The sequence below is a fragment of the Pan troglodytes genome, chromosome 5, assembly GCF_028858775.2.
Source record: "Pan troglodytes isolate AG18354 chromosome 5, NHGRI_mPanTro3-v2.0_pri, whole genome shotgun sequence".
NCBI classification, from domain to species: domain Eukaryota; kingdom Metazoa; phylum Chordata; class Mammalia; order Primates; family Hominidae; genus Pan; species Pan troglodytes.
In genome coordinates, this window is record NC_072403.2 from 85,127,983 (window position 1) to 85,146,197 (window position 18,215).

General features: G+C 39.8%; 1 protein-coding gene across 5 annotated transcripts in view; it reads left to right on the forward strand.

Annotated features, from left to right (window-relative positions):
* Nucleotides 1–15,014, forward strand: part of KCNQ5 (potassium voltage-gated channel subfamily Q member 5) — a 572,959-nt gene extending 557,945 nt beyond the window's left edge. For all 5 annotated transcript variants that reach the window (XM_016955848.3, XM_016955845.3, XM_016955849.3 and 2 more), the window contains 3 exons: nucleotides 6,779–6,910; nucleotides 8,763–8,889; nucleotides 10,646–15,014. In XM_016955848.3, coding sequence (XP_016811337.1) covers nucleotides 6,779–6,910; nucleotides 8,763–8,889; nucleotides 10,646–11,608 — 1,222 coding nt within the window. In that variant the 3' untranslated portion in view covers nucleotides 11,609–15,014. The remainder of the gene's footprint in view (nucleotides 1–6,778; nucleotides 6,911–8,762; nucleotides 8,890–10,645) is intronic.
* Nucleotides 15,015–18,215: the final 3,201 nt, after the last annotated feature.

Here is an 18,215-nt window from a genome sequence, read left to right on the forward strand (position 1 = left end):
ATGTGACCCCACTGACCTGGCATCTTCATTCACAGAGTATGATGGCTAAAACAGTTAGGAGCCCCAGAGAGCATCCCCCACACCTGGTCCTGCTTAGAGCAAGACAGGCACACGTGATTTTTGGAAGCACTGATAGCAATCTCCTAGGAATGAAAAACTGAGGTTGTATTCTTTTTAGACTCTAGCCGCATGTTTTCCACTGTTTTCTTGATGGTCTTATAATACTGTAAATTTCATTCAGCCAATATAATTCCATCCCAACAGGCTCTTCCCTCTCTTTTCCCTGGACAGTTTTGTTTTGCTATTAGGTCTTTCTTTACTTTTGCTGCTTATCATGTTGTAGTATTACATATTTCTTGACTTCCACTGTTCTTGCCTTTCTCCTTATTTCCTCAAAATGATATCTTGTTGCTTGCAATGCTGTTGCTTTGTGTGATCCTAATTACATTAGCAATCTAAGGAAAAAGAACATTATGTTTTCATGATTTTCAGTAGCAGTCCTATTAAAATGACTTTTCTGAACCCCACATGGTCCTAACTATTGAATGAGTGAACATTTCTTTTACTTTAGAAAGTTTTTTTATTCATGGAGGAAACTCAGAGGCTTATGCTTTCTGAAATGTGCCTGAAGAACTTCAATCTATTCTAAGGCATTCTTTTTAGAAGATCTGTACAAGAGTCTGCCTTGTCACAGAACACAAACATCTTTGAACTATGGAATAGCAAATCCTCATTTATTTCTTCAGCTAGCGTTTAATGAACCCCCTAATACTTGCCAGGGATTATGCAGATGCTGAAGTAAAGAGCACAGTTCCTGGCATGAATAAATTCCAGTGGGTGAGACACACTGCCACAGATTTAGCTACCTCACAGTGCATTTGAAAGCACAGAGAAAGACCATCTACCCCAGTGAGGGTGGTTAGGAAAGATTTCCTAGAGCACTTGGTGCTTGAGCTGAATCTGGAACAATTAGCATTTTAGGTAGAGTGCAAAGAGACAGAATCCTGATGAATGGGCACTTTGGTGACAGGAAAATCCAGATGGGCTGGAGAGCAGGCAGCATGCAGAGGAATGACTAGAGATGAGTATTTGGAGAGAGAAGGGGGGAATTCTCACCATTCACTACCCTCTTCCTTCTAGAGTTGCCCGAAGTCTCCACAGTAGAGCTTCTAAACAAATAAACCTCCCATGTTCATTAAACTCTGGGCCAAGTTTTGGGATATCAAGAGTAGAAGACATAATCCCTGCATTCAAGGGTCTCACACAGTCTGGTGGAGGAAGCTAGTATATGAGTAAATAATTACAGTGTGGTGTGTTAGGTACTAAGCTAGAGGTTAACAGAGAAGTGATTAACTGTTTTGTTGGAATCATAAAAATTTCTATGAAAGAAGTGAGCTTTTTTTGAGACAAGGTCCCACTCTGTTACCCAGGCTGGAGTGCAGTGGCAAGACTGTCAAGGCTCACTGTAGCCTCGACCTCCTGGGCTTAAGTGATCCTCCCACCTCAGCCTCCCAAGTAGCTGGGAGCATAGGCATGTGCCATCATGCATGGTTAATTTTTTATTCTTTGTAGAGACAGGGGTCTCACTATGTTGCCCAGGCTGGTCTCAAACTCCTAGGCTCAAGCAATCCTCCCTCCTCAGCCTCCCAAAGTGCTGTGATTACATGTGTAAGCCACCACACCTGGCCAAAAGAAGTGACTTTAAAGCAGAGTTTTGAAAACACAGCAGGATTTCAGGAAAAAGAAATAGCAAATGGAAGTAATTGAAGTATATAATTGATTGGCTAGGGTTTTTGTGGACCTACACATACTTTATTGTTGCTGGAACCTAAAGTTCCAAGGACGAAGTGGAAGGTGATGAGGCAAGAGAGATAGAGGCCAGTTTATAAACAGCCATATAGGATGTGCTTCTAGGAGTTTGATGTTTATCCTATAGGCCAGGGAAAACCAATGAAGGACTTTAGGAGGGGGGTAATATGCCCTTACTTGCATTTTGAAAGGTTTGTTCTTTCTAAGCCTGTAGCAGTGGAGATGCAAATGAGGGGACAGCTTTAAGAGCTATTAGGACATGCCTAGTCTTCTTTTAACGAAAGTATAATGACAGGGTCATCATTCTTTATATAAATCATTGATTTCAAAAATATCTATGGGCCAAGTGCAGTGGTTCATGCCTGTAATCCCAGCCCTTTGGAAGGCCAAGGCAGACGGATCACTTGAGCTCAGGAGTTTGAGACCAGCCTGGGCAACATAGGGAGACCCCCCATCTCTGCAAAAAATATAAAAATTAACCGGTGTGGGGGTATCTTCTTGTAGGCCCAGCTACTTGGGAGGCTGAGATGGGAGGATTGGCAGATCTGGGAGGTCAAGGCTGCAATGAGCCATGATTGTGCCACTGCACTCCACCTGGCGTGACAGAGTGAGACCTTGTCTCAAAAAAAAAAAAGAAAAAAAGAAAGACAGTCTATGCTTTTAAACATTGCCTCCACACTTATAAACCATAGAACCTGATTTAGAACTTTCATATCTCACTTTGAATCTCTTTAATGTTTTTGTTTTCAACCCACAACACAGCCAGTTGAGAAAATCTATTTGATCTCCATCTTCAAAAACTTAATCCTTAATAATTAAGATTTTTTTTAGCATCAGTAATGCACTGGTAAATGCTGAACAACCAGCTCTTCAGAAGGAAATCCTGATTTGTATTGTTTGCCAATTTCTGTAGTGTAAATACTCCTGTCATAGCTGTTTTCAAACTACCAATGTGACATCACTGAGCAGGAATTGAGAGGACGAGCAATATTACATTATTAGATAGAATTTCCATGGTACAGACACAATAGATGTGAACAACTCAAGAGCCTAGAGAGTAACATACAGTAAAATAATTAGGAAATGGTGAGGTTTGAGTACATATTACCTTTATTTTTAATATAATGTCCTTGATTGTAAGTCTATGTAATTTAATTTTTAGTAACAGCTGTATTTAATGACCACCAAAATTCTTTTTTTTAAATACTTTAAGTTCTAGGGTACATGTGCACAATGTACAGTTTTGTTACATAGGTATACATGTGCCGTGTTGGTGTGCTGCACCCATTAACTCGTCATTTACATTAGGTATTTCTCCTAATGCTATCCCTCCCCCTGCTCCCTACCCCATGACAGGCCCTGGGAAGTGATGTTGCCCACCCTGTGCCCAAGTGTTCTCATTGTTCAATTCCCACCTATGAGTGAGAATATGTGGTGTTTAATAACCACCAAAATTCTTTTTTTTTTTTTTTTTTTGAGACGGAGTCTTGCTCTGTCGCCCAGGCTGGAGTGCAGTGGTGTGACCTTGGCTCACTGCAAGCTCTGCCTCCCGGGTTCATGCCATTCTCCTGCCTCAGCCTCCCGAGTAGCTGGGACTACAGGTGCCCGTCACCACGCCCAGCTAATTTTTTGTATTTTTAGTAGAGATGGGGTTTCACCGTGTTAGCCAGGATGGTCTCGATTTCCTGACCTCGTGATCCACCCGCCTCGGCCTCCCAAAGTGCTAGGATTACAGGCGTGAGCCACCACGCCCGGCCTAATAACCACCAAAATTCTTAAAAGTAGTCAGTGCTTGGGAGTCAATGCAAGGTTGCTCCAGGCACCACTGCACATACTCCTCTTTTCTAAATAATTGAAATGATATTTATTAATCCAATTTTCACTATTTAATTCTCGTACATAAAGTAGGAAAATCTGTAAGTAAAGCACTGGAAAAAAGGCAATACCACCTGAGGAGTGGTATGATGTATAAAAATAAATGATAAACCTATTAAGAGTTTTAAAATCTACTCTGTTTTGCATACTTATCATTATGTGAGTATACTGAAATAACATAAAAGATAATCAGTTTCATTTTTAGTATTGATCACAATTATAAACCATGGATTTTAATTTTAACTTTAGCTAGCTAGCTCATAAATAGCAAATTATGTAAGTAAAAATGAAATTATTTAAGGTTTGCATAAACTATGACTGCGTGAGTGCTAGAGTGCAATATTATCTATCAAATGCCTTCAAAATGTACTTTCTGTTAAAACATCTCTGAAAGGAAGAGAGAAAAGCAACAAGCAACTTTTGATGAATTATCTGAAAGAGCTCACATAACATCCCACCAAGAAAAAATGGCAGATCCCCATTAGGGCAAAAAAGGCAGTTGGAAGTATGTAGGTTCACATCTGGGCAGATGCGTCCCAAACCACAAATGTGTGAGCTACAGCCAGAGAGAACACACTGACTTATGCTGTAGCTTGCCCCTCTTCTACCACCATAGGAAAGAAAGAACTGCCAAAGATCCCACTCAGATTTCTCAATTCTCCAGAATTGATGCCATGGGAAAACCAGGAGGTAATGTGGCAGTGGAAACCAGACAGATCTGGGTGGAATCCTGATTTTGCCTAATACCAGTTGCTTGTTTTGGGGGGCAAGTTACTTCAGTTCTTTGAACCTCAGTTTCCCAAAATATAAATAGGAGAAAGGAATATCTTATCAAGTGCTATTGAAGACATACAAAGTACTTCACATAACAAGTGGTAGACAGATGTTATGAAAACACAAACAACCACACAACAACAGCAAAACCACCTTGGGATGTATGAAGATGATTTTCCTTTTTTCCTGCCCACCCAGGCATCATTAGCTACTTTGAAGACAGCAAAGAAGGGTTCTAGGCTGTTAGATTAGCTCTTCTGGTTTTATTCTTAATATGACTCAGGTTAGAGAATCTTCTCTTTATCTCTTTCTTTCCTTCCTCCTCTTATTCAACAAATATTTTTTACTGTGTCAGAAACTGTGCGAAGCTCTAAGCACACAATGTCATAGTAGAAGTGGTAACAACAATAGCTAACTTTTATTAAGCACTGACTGTTGAACAAAAGACATCTAGGCCGGGCGCGGTGGCTCATGCCTGTAATCCCAGCATTTTGGGAGGCTGAGGCAGGCAGATCACAAGGTCAGAAGTTCGAGACCAGCCTGGCCAATATGGTGAAACCCCATCTCTACTAAAGATACAAAAAATTAGCAGGTGTGGTGGCACGTGCCTGTAATCCCAGCTACTCGGGAGGCTGAGGCAGGAGAATCGCTTGAACCTGGGAGGCAGAAATTACTACGAGCTGAGATCGTGCCATTGCACTCCAGCCTGGGTGAAAGGGCGAGACTCTGTCTCAAAAAAAAAAAAAAAAAAGACATCTATGTCTGCCTTTACCTAATTGACAGTCTGGTATATGGAAACAGATATTTACATAATTGCTCAGGACCAGAAATTTCACATGTAACATATTTTGTTATTTTTCTCAGTTTTTTTGATACAGGACACTAAGACTCTATGAAACCTAAATGCTGGTAAGCCAATTTGGAACCAAAGCTCAATACTAAGAGGTTAAATTAAAACACTAATTTTCTTTACTTTCTGCTGAATAATTTTGCTTAAATGGTTTTGGGGGGAAATACAAAACCTATACTGAATAAAGAAGAGATTGGTGAAAAATATGTGGTTAGAGAAAGGGAGTAAGAATATTACAGATAAATGATTCAGGAATAATTAGGATATAATTAATTGAAAGTTAATAATACAATTGCAAGGTAGGGTTTAGGCTTTTTAACCTATAAAACAATTTGGATTCCTTGAAATCAGCTGTCACCTAAGATAGACAATGGATGTTTTCTTTTTCAACTTTACATTTGTTCCTAATCTTCCCACTTTCCACCAAGTGACAACAAATTTTGTCTCTTAGTGACTGATTCCCAGCCTGGAATCTACAAGTGTGATAATGGAAGTCTATGGGCCATTTAGTAGCTGAAAAACACCAACAGATTTAAATTTACCTGCAATAAGGCTACACAAACTAATTCAAATGTTATGTTTCTCTGCTTTCATCAGAAATTGCATCAAGTTACTGCAGGAACTAGTTATCTTAGGCAGATTAGCTATTGATGGCATCATGGAATTTGTTGATGAAATATCATTGTAAAAGATGGGGCCCATGTTGCAGGAGGCATTGTTATAAGAGGTCCCTGGTTCTGAAAAGCTTAGGCTCCCAAGCTTAGTTAAGAAATGTGTTAAGGCAGGACCCAGTGGCTCATGCCTGTAGTCCCAGCACTTGGGGAGGCTGAGGCAGGAGGATTGCTTGAGCCCAAGAGTTAGAGCCTGGGCAACATAGTGAGACCTCATCTCAAAAAAAAAAAAAAAAAGTGTATTATGTTTAAAACAAAAAGAACTTGGCTAGCTAATCCAGCAGTATTCTGCAGGAATAATTTATGGGAAAAAAAAAACACAAATTTCCATATTAATGTACATTTCTCTAGAGAGAATAGAGTGTTTTGCAAACACATTTGTATCTCAAAAATGCATGTAGTTCCATAAAAGACCATTTTAACAGCCTTTATATTTTTTAAGGGATGCTATTACTAGGTGTTGTATCTTGGACTTCTGGAGATTGCATGGAAAAGTTAGAATTGCATTTTGACTTTAACTTACATTCAGGGTTTCAACGGACATTAAAAAGGCAAAACACTTAGTGTTCAGCCTCTTTTTTAGTGTGTTTTTCTATTCTTAAGGTGTTGTCTCACATGAGATGTTCTTAAATTGTCCACTGTAATCTCAGGCTTTTATATTACACATCTGCAGAAGCCAAAAATAATTTGATGCATGACTTTTCCCCCCAGAGTTTCTTATTATATTTACTGGTAAACTATTTTGGTAACTTATATTAACAGAGTTATAAAGATTAATATGTAATATGTTCTCATACAGAATTATGAAATTTCATGTTGCAAAACGGAAGTTTAAGGAAACGTTACGTCCATATGATGTAAAAGATGTCATTGAACAATATTCTGCTGGTCATCTGGACATGTTGTGTAGAATTAAAAGCCTTCAAACACGGTAAGCAATGGAAATGTCATTCCTTGTAAAGGAATGGGCATAGAACCTATCTAGGAAGAACTTCTCTTTAGTAGAGTAAACCTCTGAACTCCATATTTTTCATTCATTTTTAGTGGGCAAATGGAATTTGCTTTTAACATTGATTTTATTTTGCTTTTAACATAGATATAACTCAGGCATTCAAAGCATCCAACTGTCTCATTTTCCTTATCTGTAAAAACGGGAAGAAAGTTAGTTCTTGCCTTATAGGGTTGTCATGAGGATTGAACGAGTTAATGCATGTAATTCATAACATGTAACAGGCCTGGTACTGTGTCTAATAAACATCAATGGTTGTTGCTGATGTTTGAATTATTACTGCTGCTGATCCTAAATTATCTAAATTCCATTTATTATCTAAATTCTAATCATCCTTTGGGAATAACGTACTATTTCTCCTTCATTAAGTTTCATCCAACCATCCAACCTGTGAAGACGGGCCTTTCTCTGACCTTTATACAGTAGCAGAGTCTACTGCAGAGCACAAGAGCACTCAGAATCTCGGTGTGCTGGGCCAAAGTTGAGACTTGGCCCTTGTGTTGTTTCCTGGTTGCAAGTGTGTTCACCTTGCTCTGGACTAAGACTGAGGTCCTTCATTCATGTCCTGTACAGTTCTACAAATATACTATCCTCCTAGTAGCATCTTATTGAGTGATTAAAAGAAATGAATTCCACATGTTAATTCCAACCACATATGGTTGATTGTGATTATCTCAAAGCCAAAATATTCAGTAAATTCAGTTTTTTAAGAGCCTTGCTTTATTACCAGCACAAATTACCAGCATTTGTGATTGTATAGTGCCCAAAATGCAAGGACTGAGACTTGAACTTTTTTTATGCCCCCCAGCACACTTAGCCCAGTGTGAGGCATATAATGGGCCCTTAGTAAAATGCCTGTTCATCAATTGTTATAGAAATAATTTGTTAATTCATTTAGCAGGTAATTATTGAACCCATCATGTGTGCCAGGACCTGTGGACATCCAGAGATTGATAAAATAATGACCCAGACCTTGTAGAGTTTGCAGTTTAGTAAATTAGATGTCATGGCAGGAAGTGAGTACTGCCTATGTTTCTCTTCAGACAAAGTAAACTGGAAAGTTGTCAATACTCTTGATAATTCAATTCTAAACAGGTACAAAAAAAGAAAGTGATTCTCATTTAGGCTGGTCAAGTTCTCTTGGAAATTGCTTTAATTCATTCTGTAACATCTGTAACATGACCAGAGATTGTGGTCATATTGCAATCTCTGCCTAGATGGCCATGGCCTTCTAAGTTCTTTAATAAAACTGTCTACAGCTCCCAAGGTTTTATAAAGTTGAACTGCTACAGAATTTATAGAACCAATCTTGGGTTTCTAGCTCATGTATCTTCTCCAACTTGAACTCTGAAAGAAAAAGACCATGGCTTTCTTATCTGCTTATCTTTCACACATGTATAATAGATGCTCATAGAATAATCTGTTCTATTAATGTAAGATCACTATAGTTATGATTTTTGTCATATTTTGAAATGGTTAAATTCAGGAACTGCCTGATCAGAGGTAGAAACATATTACTTTGTAGTTTAGGACACTTTTACTTCCAGAAGATCACCCATAAGTGATTTCATCTTGGACCAGAATAATGAGAAAATTAATTTCATGTGTAATCTCATGTTCAAATAAGCATATCAACTGGAACAAGTTCTTTCTTATTTCATCTTACATAAATTGAAGATAACTGTATTTAATTTTTTTTCCAAAACTCTTCATTCTGACCTAGGGAAATCTCCACCTTCAGCCCTCATAATCAGATCTCCTCTTTCTCTGATAGTGTTGATCAAATTCTTGGAAAAGGGCAAATCACATCAGATAAGAAGAGCCGAGAGAAAATAACAGCAGAACATGAGACCACAGACGATCTCAGTATGCTCGGTCGGGTGGTCAAGGTTGAAAAACAGGTACAACTCAACTACGCTGGGTATCTTTTTAGCCAGAATTTTTTAAATCAAAATTAATTATAGGCAATTGTATGTATTCCAGTGATTATTTTAAAATAAATAAAATCACAAAAAGAGTGAATAAAATTAAATTTTCTTTGTATGTAGACAGTGCTCTCTGAAACACTCTGGATTTCCCTTTAAGGAATAGAAAATTTCATCTCATCAATTAATAGTTAATTGGAAACAACTATAGATTTCCAATAGTTGAAAATCGTTCAAAAATAACGAAGATCTATTCTTCATTTGTGTTTCAGTTGTTTTTATTGTTTCTTTTTTAGGTCATTATTTTTTTTTTTTTTTTGAGACAGAGTCTCACTCTATTGCCCAGGCTGGAGTGTAGTGGCATGCTCCCAGCTCACTGCAACCTCCGCCTCCTGGGTTCAAGTGATTCTCGTGCCTCAGCCTCCCAAGTAGATGGGATTACAGGCATGCGCCACCAAGACCGGCGAATTTTTGTATTTTTAGTAGAGACAGGTTTCACCATGTTGGCCAGGCTTGTCTCAAACTCCTGACCTCAAGTGATCCACTTGCCTTGGCCTCCCAAAGTGCTGGGATTACAGGCGTGAGCCATAGCACTCTGCAGGTCACTCCTTTTAAAAGTAAAACAGGGCCGGGTGTGGTGGCTCATGCCTGTAGTCCCAACACTTTTGGAGGCCGAGGCGGGCAGATCACAAGGTCAGGAGTTCAAGACCAACCTGACCAACATGGTGAAACCCCGTCTCTACTAAAAATAAAATAAAATAAAATAAAATAAAATAAAATAAAATAAAATATAAAATAAATAAAAATAAAACTTTATTATAATTCTGATGACACATTGAATGTTTGTTAACAAGTCTGTTGCATCTTCATATACAAAGACAATTTTCCAGAAATCAAATGGCTCCCCCAATTTAATCAAAAATACTTCATATATTAATTCCGGAGCATTTTGTACCTTTATTTTTTTAATGTAACTTTAAATTCAGAATCACCTAGATTGATGCTTAAGGTATTGGTTTCATTATAGAATAAGTTCCTTACTAGATTTCTGTAGAGTTTCAGAATGTCTTCATAGAGGAGACTTAGGAAAGACAATCTGACAGGAATGGGAAGTCTTTTTTTTTTTTTTTTTTTTTTTTTTTTCAGACAGAGACTTCTCTGTCACCCAGGCTGGAGTGCAGTGGCACAATCATGGCTCACTGCAGCCTCTACCTCCTGGGCTCGGTCAATCCTCCCAACTCAGCCTTCCTAGCAGCTGGGACTATGGGCATGCACCACCACACCCAGCTGATTTTTGTATTATTTTTGGTAGAGACGAGGTCTCGCCATGTTGCCCAGGCTGGTCTCAAACTCCTGGGCTCAATTCTCCTGCCTCAGTTTCCCAAAGTGCTGGCATTACAGCCACTGCACCCAGCCTGGAATGGAAAGTCTTAAATTTGCATTTTTATAGTGCTTATATGACTTTTAAGAGGCACTATTTAAAGAAGTGGTGGGGGAGAGATGCTAATAAAGACTGTATAGAAGCCAAAGTGTCCCTCTCTTCCTAAGTCCTCCTCTGGCCCCATCATTGCTAAATGCTACATTCACTAAGGGTCAAGACTGCATCGTACTTTATATTCAATATTTCTTCAAATGTGTTGGCACACCTTGACTTCATTTTTTAAAATTAAAAAATGAAGTCCATTCTTAATAACAGATTATACTCATGTGTAACCATTTTCCTCACTTCTAGGTACAGTCCATAGAGTCCAAGCTGGACTGCCTACTAGACATCTATCAACAGGTCCTTCGGAAAGGCTCTGCCTCAGCCCTCGCTTTGGCTTCATTCCAGATCCCACCTTTTGAATGTGAACAGACATCTGACTATCAAAGCCCTGTGGATAGCAAAGATCTTTCGGGTTCTGCACAAAACAGTGGCTGCTTATCCAGATCAACTAGTGCCAACATCTCGAGAGGCCTGCAGTTCATTCTGACGCCAAATGAGTTCAGTGCCCAGACTTTCTACGCGCTTAGCCCTACTATGCACAGTCAAGCAACACAGGTGCCAATTAGTCAAAGCGATGGCTCAGCAGTGGCAGCCACCAACACCATTGCAAACCAAATAAATATGGCACCCAAGCCAGCAGCCCCAACAACTTTACAGATCCCACCTCCTCTCCCAGTCATCAAGCATCTGCCCAGGCCAGAAACTCTGCACCCTAACCCTGCAGGCTTACAGGAAAGCATTTCTGACGTCACCACCTGCCTTGTTGCCTCCAAGGAAAATGTTCAGGTTGCACAGTCAAATCTCACCAAGGATCGTTCTATGAGGAAAAGCTTTGACATGGGAGGAGAAACTCTGTTGTCTGTCTGTCCCATGGTGCCGAAGGACTTGGGCAAATCTTTGTCTGTGCAAAACCTGATCAGGTCGACCGAGGAACTGAATATACAACTTTCAGGGAGTGAGTCAAGTGGCTCCAGAGGCAGCCAAGATTTTTACCCCAAATGGAGGGAATCCAAATTGTTTATAACTGATGAAGAGGTGGGTCCCGAAGAGACAGAGACAGACACTTTTGATGCCGCACCGCAGCCTGCCAGGGAAGCTGCCTTTGCATCAGACTCTCTAAGGACTGGAAGGTCACGATCATCTCAGAGCATTTGTAAGGCAGGAGAAAGTACAGATGCCCTCAGCTTGCCTCATGTCAAACTGAAATAAGTTCTTCATTTTCTTTCCAGGCATAGCAGTTCCTTTAGCCATACATATCATTGCATGAACTATTTCGAAAGCCCTTCTAAAAAGTTGAAATTGCAAGAATCGGGAAGAACATGAAAGGCAGTTTATAAGCCCGTTACCTTTTAATTGCATGAAAATGCATGTTTAGGGATGGCTAAAATTCCAAGGTGCATCGACATTAACCCACTCATTTAGTAATGTACCTTGAGTTAAAAAGCCTGAGAAACCAAACACAGCTAATGCTATGGGGTGTATGAATATGTCAAGTTTAGGTCATTTAGAAGATTTGACACTGTATTTTGAAATTATGGGAGTAAACACCTTCAAATTTCAGGCATTTCTGCTTTGTGACTAAATAGAAACTACATTTTCAAGATTAGGCCATAATGTATATTTAAACACAATGGCTATCAACAGCTGCTAATAAGGTATCAACTAAAGCAGAATTGGGGAATAATAGAAATGGCTGCTTATTTCAAGATATATTTGCCAACCCATTCCTATTCAGTCATTTTATTATTAATGTAATTTGAATGTCAATTTGTGTGCTTTTGGTGATTTAGCGCTGTGGCAAGCAATTTTGCACATCATTTTCATGTTGTTCTTTATGACAAGAATGTTCTTCAATTAGAAAATGTGCAAATAATGAAATTCAGGGCCAGTGGGGCAAATAGACTATCTGACATATTTGACTTTATGAAAATATATTGCCTGATGGCAGAATCAACTTTATAAGTGGTCAACTTCTACACAAGCGTATGAAATACTGGTCAGTAGAACAGCCATTGTGATTGGACTGGTTTCTCTGCAATGGCGCCAACCCCAGGCTTGCCAATACTGCCTATGAAAAGGGCAAGTGTGAGAAGCTATTCTCATTTCGCTGACATACAGGTAGGACTATGGGGGATGGGACATTTGAGTGGGACTGAGATAGGAAAGGCTTGAAAAGAACCCAGAAACACCACCAGGAAGTTGGCAAAGTAAAAGAAAATGACTTCCCCCTCAAAGGGCAATGAGAGGGAGAGAAACAAACCAAAATAGAAGAACTAGACTTTTTAGAAAATGAGTATTGCTAGGGAATTCAACTACCTAATCTTCCCTTATTCTTATATATAAGCAGAGAATTTTTGCAAGGTATTTATTTTTTAATATGCCCTGAATGTCTTTTGCTATTATGTGTACATTTTGCATATGAAAGTCTAAAACGAAACTTCCTTTACTTTTTATACTGTAGTGAAAATTTTCTATTCTTCCCAAGAATGTTGTCCCAAATCTGAAATTACTGGTTCAATTTCCTGATATAAACATTTACAATTAGAAGCTAGATAGTACTGGCAGGGTCTGCAAATCAGAACACTTAAATATATCATGGCAGCAAAAAGACCAAGGGAAACAAAATGACAAATGTATTTATCAGAAAGCAAGCAATGCTGACTGCTTGTTAGAAACCCATCTAGCTATCTTAGGTCATCAGAACTTCAGCCAACGTAATGACATTCAAAAAAAAAGGACATAAGAGATAGCATTTCAATTCAATTAAACCCTAGCCACAGGAGGACTCAAGAAAGGAAGTTGTTTCCTTGGCAGACATTAATGCTGCCTCCAGAAGTACTTCTCCAGCAGCCAAGCAGAACGAGCAGGGTTATCAAGCGGACGTTCAAAGGAAGAAGGAGGCCCTGAACTCCACCAATCCTCCCCAGCCCTCCCCAACAGGCTTTCTCCATCATTGACTCTCCCCTGCTTTTCTTCTTCATTAACTCCTTATTCATTCCCTGCCAGTATTTTGCTTCTGAACTTCACCAGGCCTTAACCAGCCTCCATCCCCAGGTCAACCAGTTCTCCGCTTTACCTAAAATGTGCTTCTCAACCTTTTAGAACCTTGTCCCTTTTGATAAACATGGAAATTTTTAAAGCTTCCTCTTCGCATCCCACTTGGATTCTAAGACAATTAGAATCATTTAGAATCTTTTTGGCTGCTGGAAACATATAGAAGATAGAGGCTAAATTTTACACTTCAGTTAAGACATTGTCAATCCTTTTAAGCAATTGTTTTCATTTTCAAAATACAGAATGTTAGTAAATTATGAAAATCAATTTTTCAACTTCATTCAACCTGAAGTTGTGATTCCCCCTAGCAAGAACGTTGCATACACACACACACACACACACACACACACACCCCTCCACTGACCTAAAGCCAGACACCTGCCGTGACTGGGCAGGCTCTCTCCCATTATTAACAGAGGAAGAGGAGGGAGGCAGCAACTTTCAGGTAGCACTGATTCTTGGACATACTCTGTCCTGGGTCGAACCCCACTGGCAGCAGGAATTCTGAATGTATTGGGGACCCCTCCTTAGGCCTCGTTAAGTCTCAAACACAGTACAGCTCACCCAGCATTGCTGAAGACTGAAGATTCAGAAACAAAACCTACACACAGCACTGAGGTCTTAATCATAGCAAAATGTGATAAACCATGTTGTGAAAAACTTTTATACATTGAAGCCATGACCATTTTGTGTCTATCTTACTCTAGCACAAAAATTGGGGGATGTTAAAAGATAGTTGTGTGGAAGCTATAAGGTTCTGTCTGTCGTGTTACTCTCTGTGGAAATGAGAGGGGTCTCCCATTTACACTAAGCAAATTTCCATTGGTCAATTTTAATGATGTCTTGAAGCACAATTTAGCTGAGCACTGAGTAGCCATATGCTTTCTGAGTACAAGTGTGTCTGCCTTCTTCAACATGTAGGGTTGATCAAGCTAATACTTAATTGCAAATATCCCTTGTATGAGGTTAACTAAAAAAATTTTGCTATGTCTGATCTACATGTTTGCATTTTGTTCAACTAAATTAATATTTGTAGATTGCAAGTTTTGTTTAAAATAACTTTATTGAGTTTTTAAGTCCTGATCTGTTCTAAGGTGCCTTTCTCACCTCCCATTGATTCAGTGATTCTGAAGTTCTTAATTTGCAAGTAAAATAAGTCTACTAGAGAGGAGGAAATCAGGCACAAAGTGACCAATTCTCATGCCATTTGCAAAGCAAAACTGTAAGGATGATGAAACCTGGCTAACTAAATTAATGGATCATTTCACTAAATCAGATAGAGGAAATATCATAAATATTAACTTGTCTCCCTAGAAGCTGATATTTTTTGCCTTAAATGACATGGTTGTGTTTTTGTAAGAGAAACTTAATCTAATCTAATAATGTGCATTTAAGTAAGCAGTTCTAAGTCATGTATGACAATGCAATTGTCTGTTTCCTGAAAACAAATAAATCGGGAACACCATATCCATTTCAAGCTATCATTAAAGTGTAATTTCCTTTGCTCTCTTTTACTGGGATTATTTGTTTTAAAGTAAAACATTAAAAAGATGTCTATAAACAGCTAGTGTGACTATTTTTATCTGGAACTAACTAGTTGGTTCTGAACTGACTGGACCAAGTCAACCAAACTGACTGTATACAGATTTTGGACTGAAATATAAAAATTATCTTTTTGCAGTGTTACGGAAGAAGTCTTTGGTATTTTGGGAAGGGGGGAGATTTGCATATGCTCCTGGGGTTTCTGTGAGAAATATTAATTTGAAATTGATTGTAACTCAGATACCACGCATGTGAGTTTTGTGTTATCTATAATAAAGGGATTTGCTAAACAATGTTAAGAAATGGGGACCAGGTGGGTGCCCAAATGTTGCAGCCTCTGGCTACTCAGAACTACCATTTTAAGCACCTACCCAGCTCTGCCTCACCAGGGAAGGGCTTCTGCTCCAAAAGGACCTTTTTTTCTTCTTCCCTAAAAAAATCCCATTTTTTCTATTTCACTAGCAATTTTGCAGTAAGTGCCAAGGGTTAATCCCAGTGGAATTATTTTCAAAGAGATACAGAATGTTAAAACTCTGGAATACAAAGCAACAAAGCCCAATAGAGATGTTTTAGACAGGAGGAAGAATTACAGAGTGTTATCCTAGAGGGAAGAAAGGGCTTCCCACTACGGCTCTAAAGAGATCAAATAGTTATGTGCCTGTTCTATCAACTTCTAGATGAGGGAAAAGAAAATTGTGTATGGTATATGCTTGCTTGACCAACTTAAAAATGTTAAACCGCTTCCAAACATTTTTGGAAATACTTTAGCAGTACTTCCCACTCCTACCATTTAAAGCAAAATATACTTACAACAGTTATTCTATCCTAACCATTCATGAAAATGGGCTGCCAGATCTTCAAGTGACAACTTCTATCAGTCTAGATTCAACTGCTTTGAGAATCTGGTACAAGTAAAAATTGTTTCTTTGAAAAAACTTAAATTTTATCTCACACAGCTCTGATATTTGAAAATAAAATAGAAATCTAAAAATGTTTTTAAAATAAAAATAGGCTGAGCACAGTGGCTCACACCTGTAATCCCAGCCCTTTGGGAGGCTGAGGTAGTTGGATCCCCTGAGGTCAGGAATTCAAGACCAGCCTGACCAATATGGTGAAACTCCACCTCTACTAAAAGTACAAAAATTAGCCAGGCGTGGTGGTGTGCGCCTATAGTCCCAGCTACTCAGGAGGCTAAGACAGGAGAATTGCTTGAACCCGAGAGGCAGAGATTGCAGTGAGCCAAGATTGCAGAGATCACACCACTGCACTCCAGCCTGGGCAACAGAGTGAGACTCCGTCTCAATAAATAAATAAACTAATTAATTAAATAAAACAAATTTTCATTAACTGCGACAAGACTTCTCCCTCTAGCCCACCTAATTCCAAATTACTGAAGTTTTTGCTACATTTCAAAACAGAAACGTAGCAGATACATTATGCACAAACTATCGATTTAGGCACTGCTCTTGAAATCACAGCACCACAAAAACTGGTGAATGGCAAAACTTTCCTGTTCAAATAAATAGGAAGGTCAAAGGTACATTGATATGATATATTACTCTTTGCCTAGTCACATGATTTACTTCTTTTCTGTCACGATGTTGGCGACTATTTTAAGTCCAGTATGCTCTAGGATAGATATCAGGGTTCTAGGGTTTCCATACACTGTCATAACACCTGCACCTACTTTTAGAACTTTTCACTTGTATGCTTTTTTAGGTTTTTTTGTTTTGTTTGTTTGTTTGTTTTGTTTGATTGTTTTTGGACACAGTCTCTCTCTCTGTCACCCAGGCTGGAGTGCAGTGGTGCAATCTCAGTTCACCGCAACCTCTACCTCCCAGGTTCAAGCAATTCTCGTGCCTCAGCTTCCTGAGTAGCTGGGATTACAGGTGTACACCACCATGCCCGGCTAATTTTTTGTGTTTTAGTAGAGACGAGGTTTCACCATGTTGCCCAGGCTGGTGTCAAACTCCTGAGCTCAGAGGATCCACTCGCCTTGGTCTCTAAAAGTGCTAAAATTTACAGGCATGAGCCACCGTGCACAGCAGCTTTTTTTATCTTTGGTGACACTCATCTCTTTCCATTACTTGCTGCTTCTTCCTTCTCTGTTCCTTTGCCTGCATTGCTGTGACTCACTTCCTGTATCACCAATCCCTATCCATTCCTGTGCCCCCCAAGTAACTAGGTACTCACACCCTCCCCTTGCTGCAGCTCAGGGTGCCACTCACCCTCACATAAGCCATGAGGACATCACACCATGCACACCCCCAACACATAGATGCTTTTCAGAAGTGCTGGCACTGGCGCTCCTCATCTGAGCCCTCTGGCCAATGCTGCAATGCCCAGTTCTACCCCCACTACCAGAAATCCCTCTGTTTGCTTGGTGGGAGAGGAGGCAAACCCCACTCCAAGATGGGAGCTCCTTGCTCTTTTTTTTTTTTTTTTTTTTTTTAGACAGGCTGGGGTACTGTGGCACGATCTCGGCTCACTGCAACCTCAACCTCTCGGGTTCAAGAAATTTTCCTGCCTCAGCCTCCCTAGTAGCTGGGATAACAGGTGTGTGCTACCACGCCTGGCTAATTTTGGGGTTTTATTTTTTGTTGTTGTTGTTTTATTTTTCCGAGATGGAGTTTTGGTCTTGTTGCCCAGGCTGGAGTACAATGGTGCAATCTCAGCTCACTGCAACCTCCACCTCTTGGGTTCAAGCAATTCTCCTGCCTCAGCCTCCGGAGTAGCTGGGATTACAGGCATGCAACACCATGCCCACCTAATTTTTGCATTTTTAGTAAAGACGGGGTTTCACCATGTTAGCCAGGCTGGTCTTGAACTCCTGACCTCAGGTCATCCACCCTCCCCCGCCTCCCAAAGTGTTGGGATTACAGGCGTTAGCCACCACGCCCGGCCTAATTTTTGTATTTTTAATAGAGATGGGGTTTTACCGTGTTGGTCAGGCTGGTCTTGAACTCCTGACCTCAGGTGATCTGTCCACCTCAGCCTCCCAAAGTGCTGGGATTACAGGCATGAGCCACCACGCCTGGCCACTCCTTGCCTTTAGGGTAAACTAACTCTTCCACTCTGGGTTCCCAAGCCCTTGGTTGTCACCTGCTGCCCCTCCCCTTCCCCATAGCTACAGCATCTCACTGTTTCCCCTTATAAGTATGCTTAAGCCTCTCCCATGTTACCAACAACTTTCCAGTACCCTCTCCTCTTCTTCTTCTTC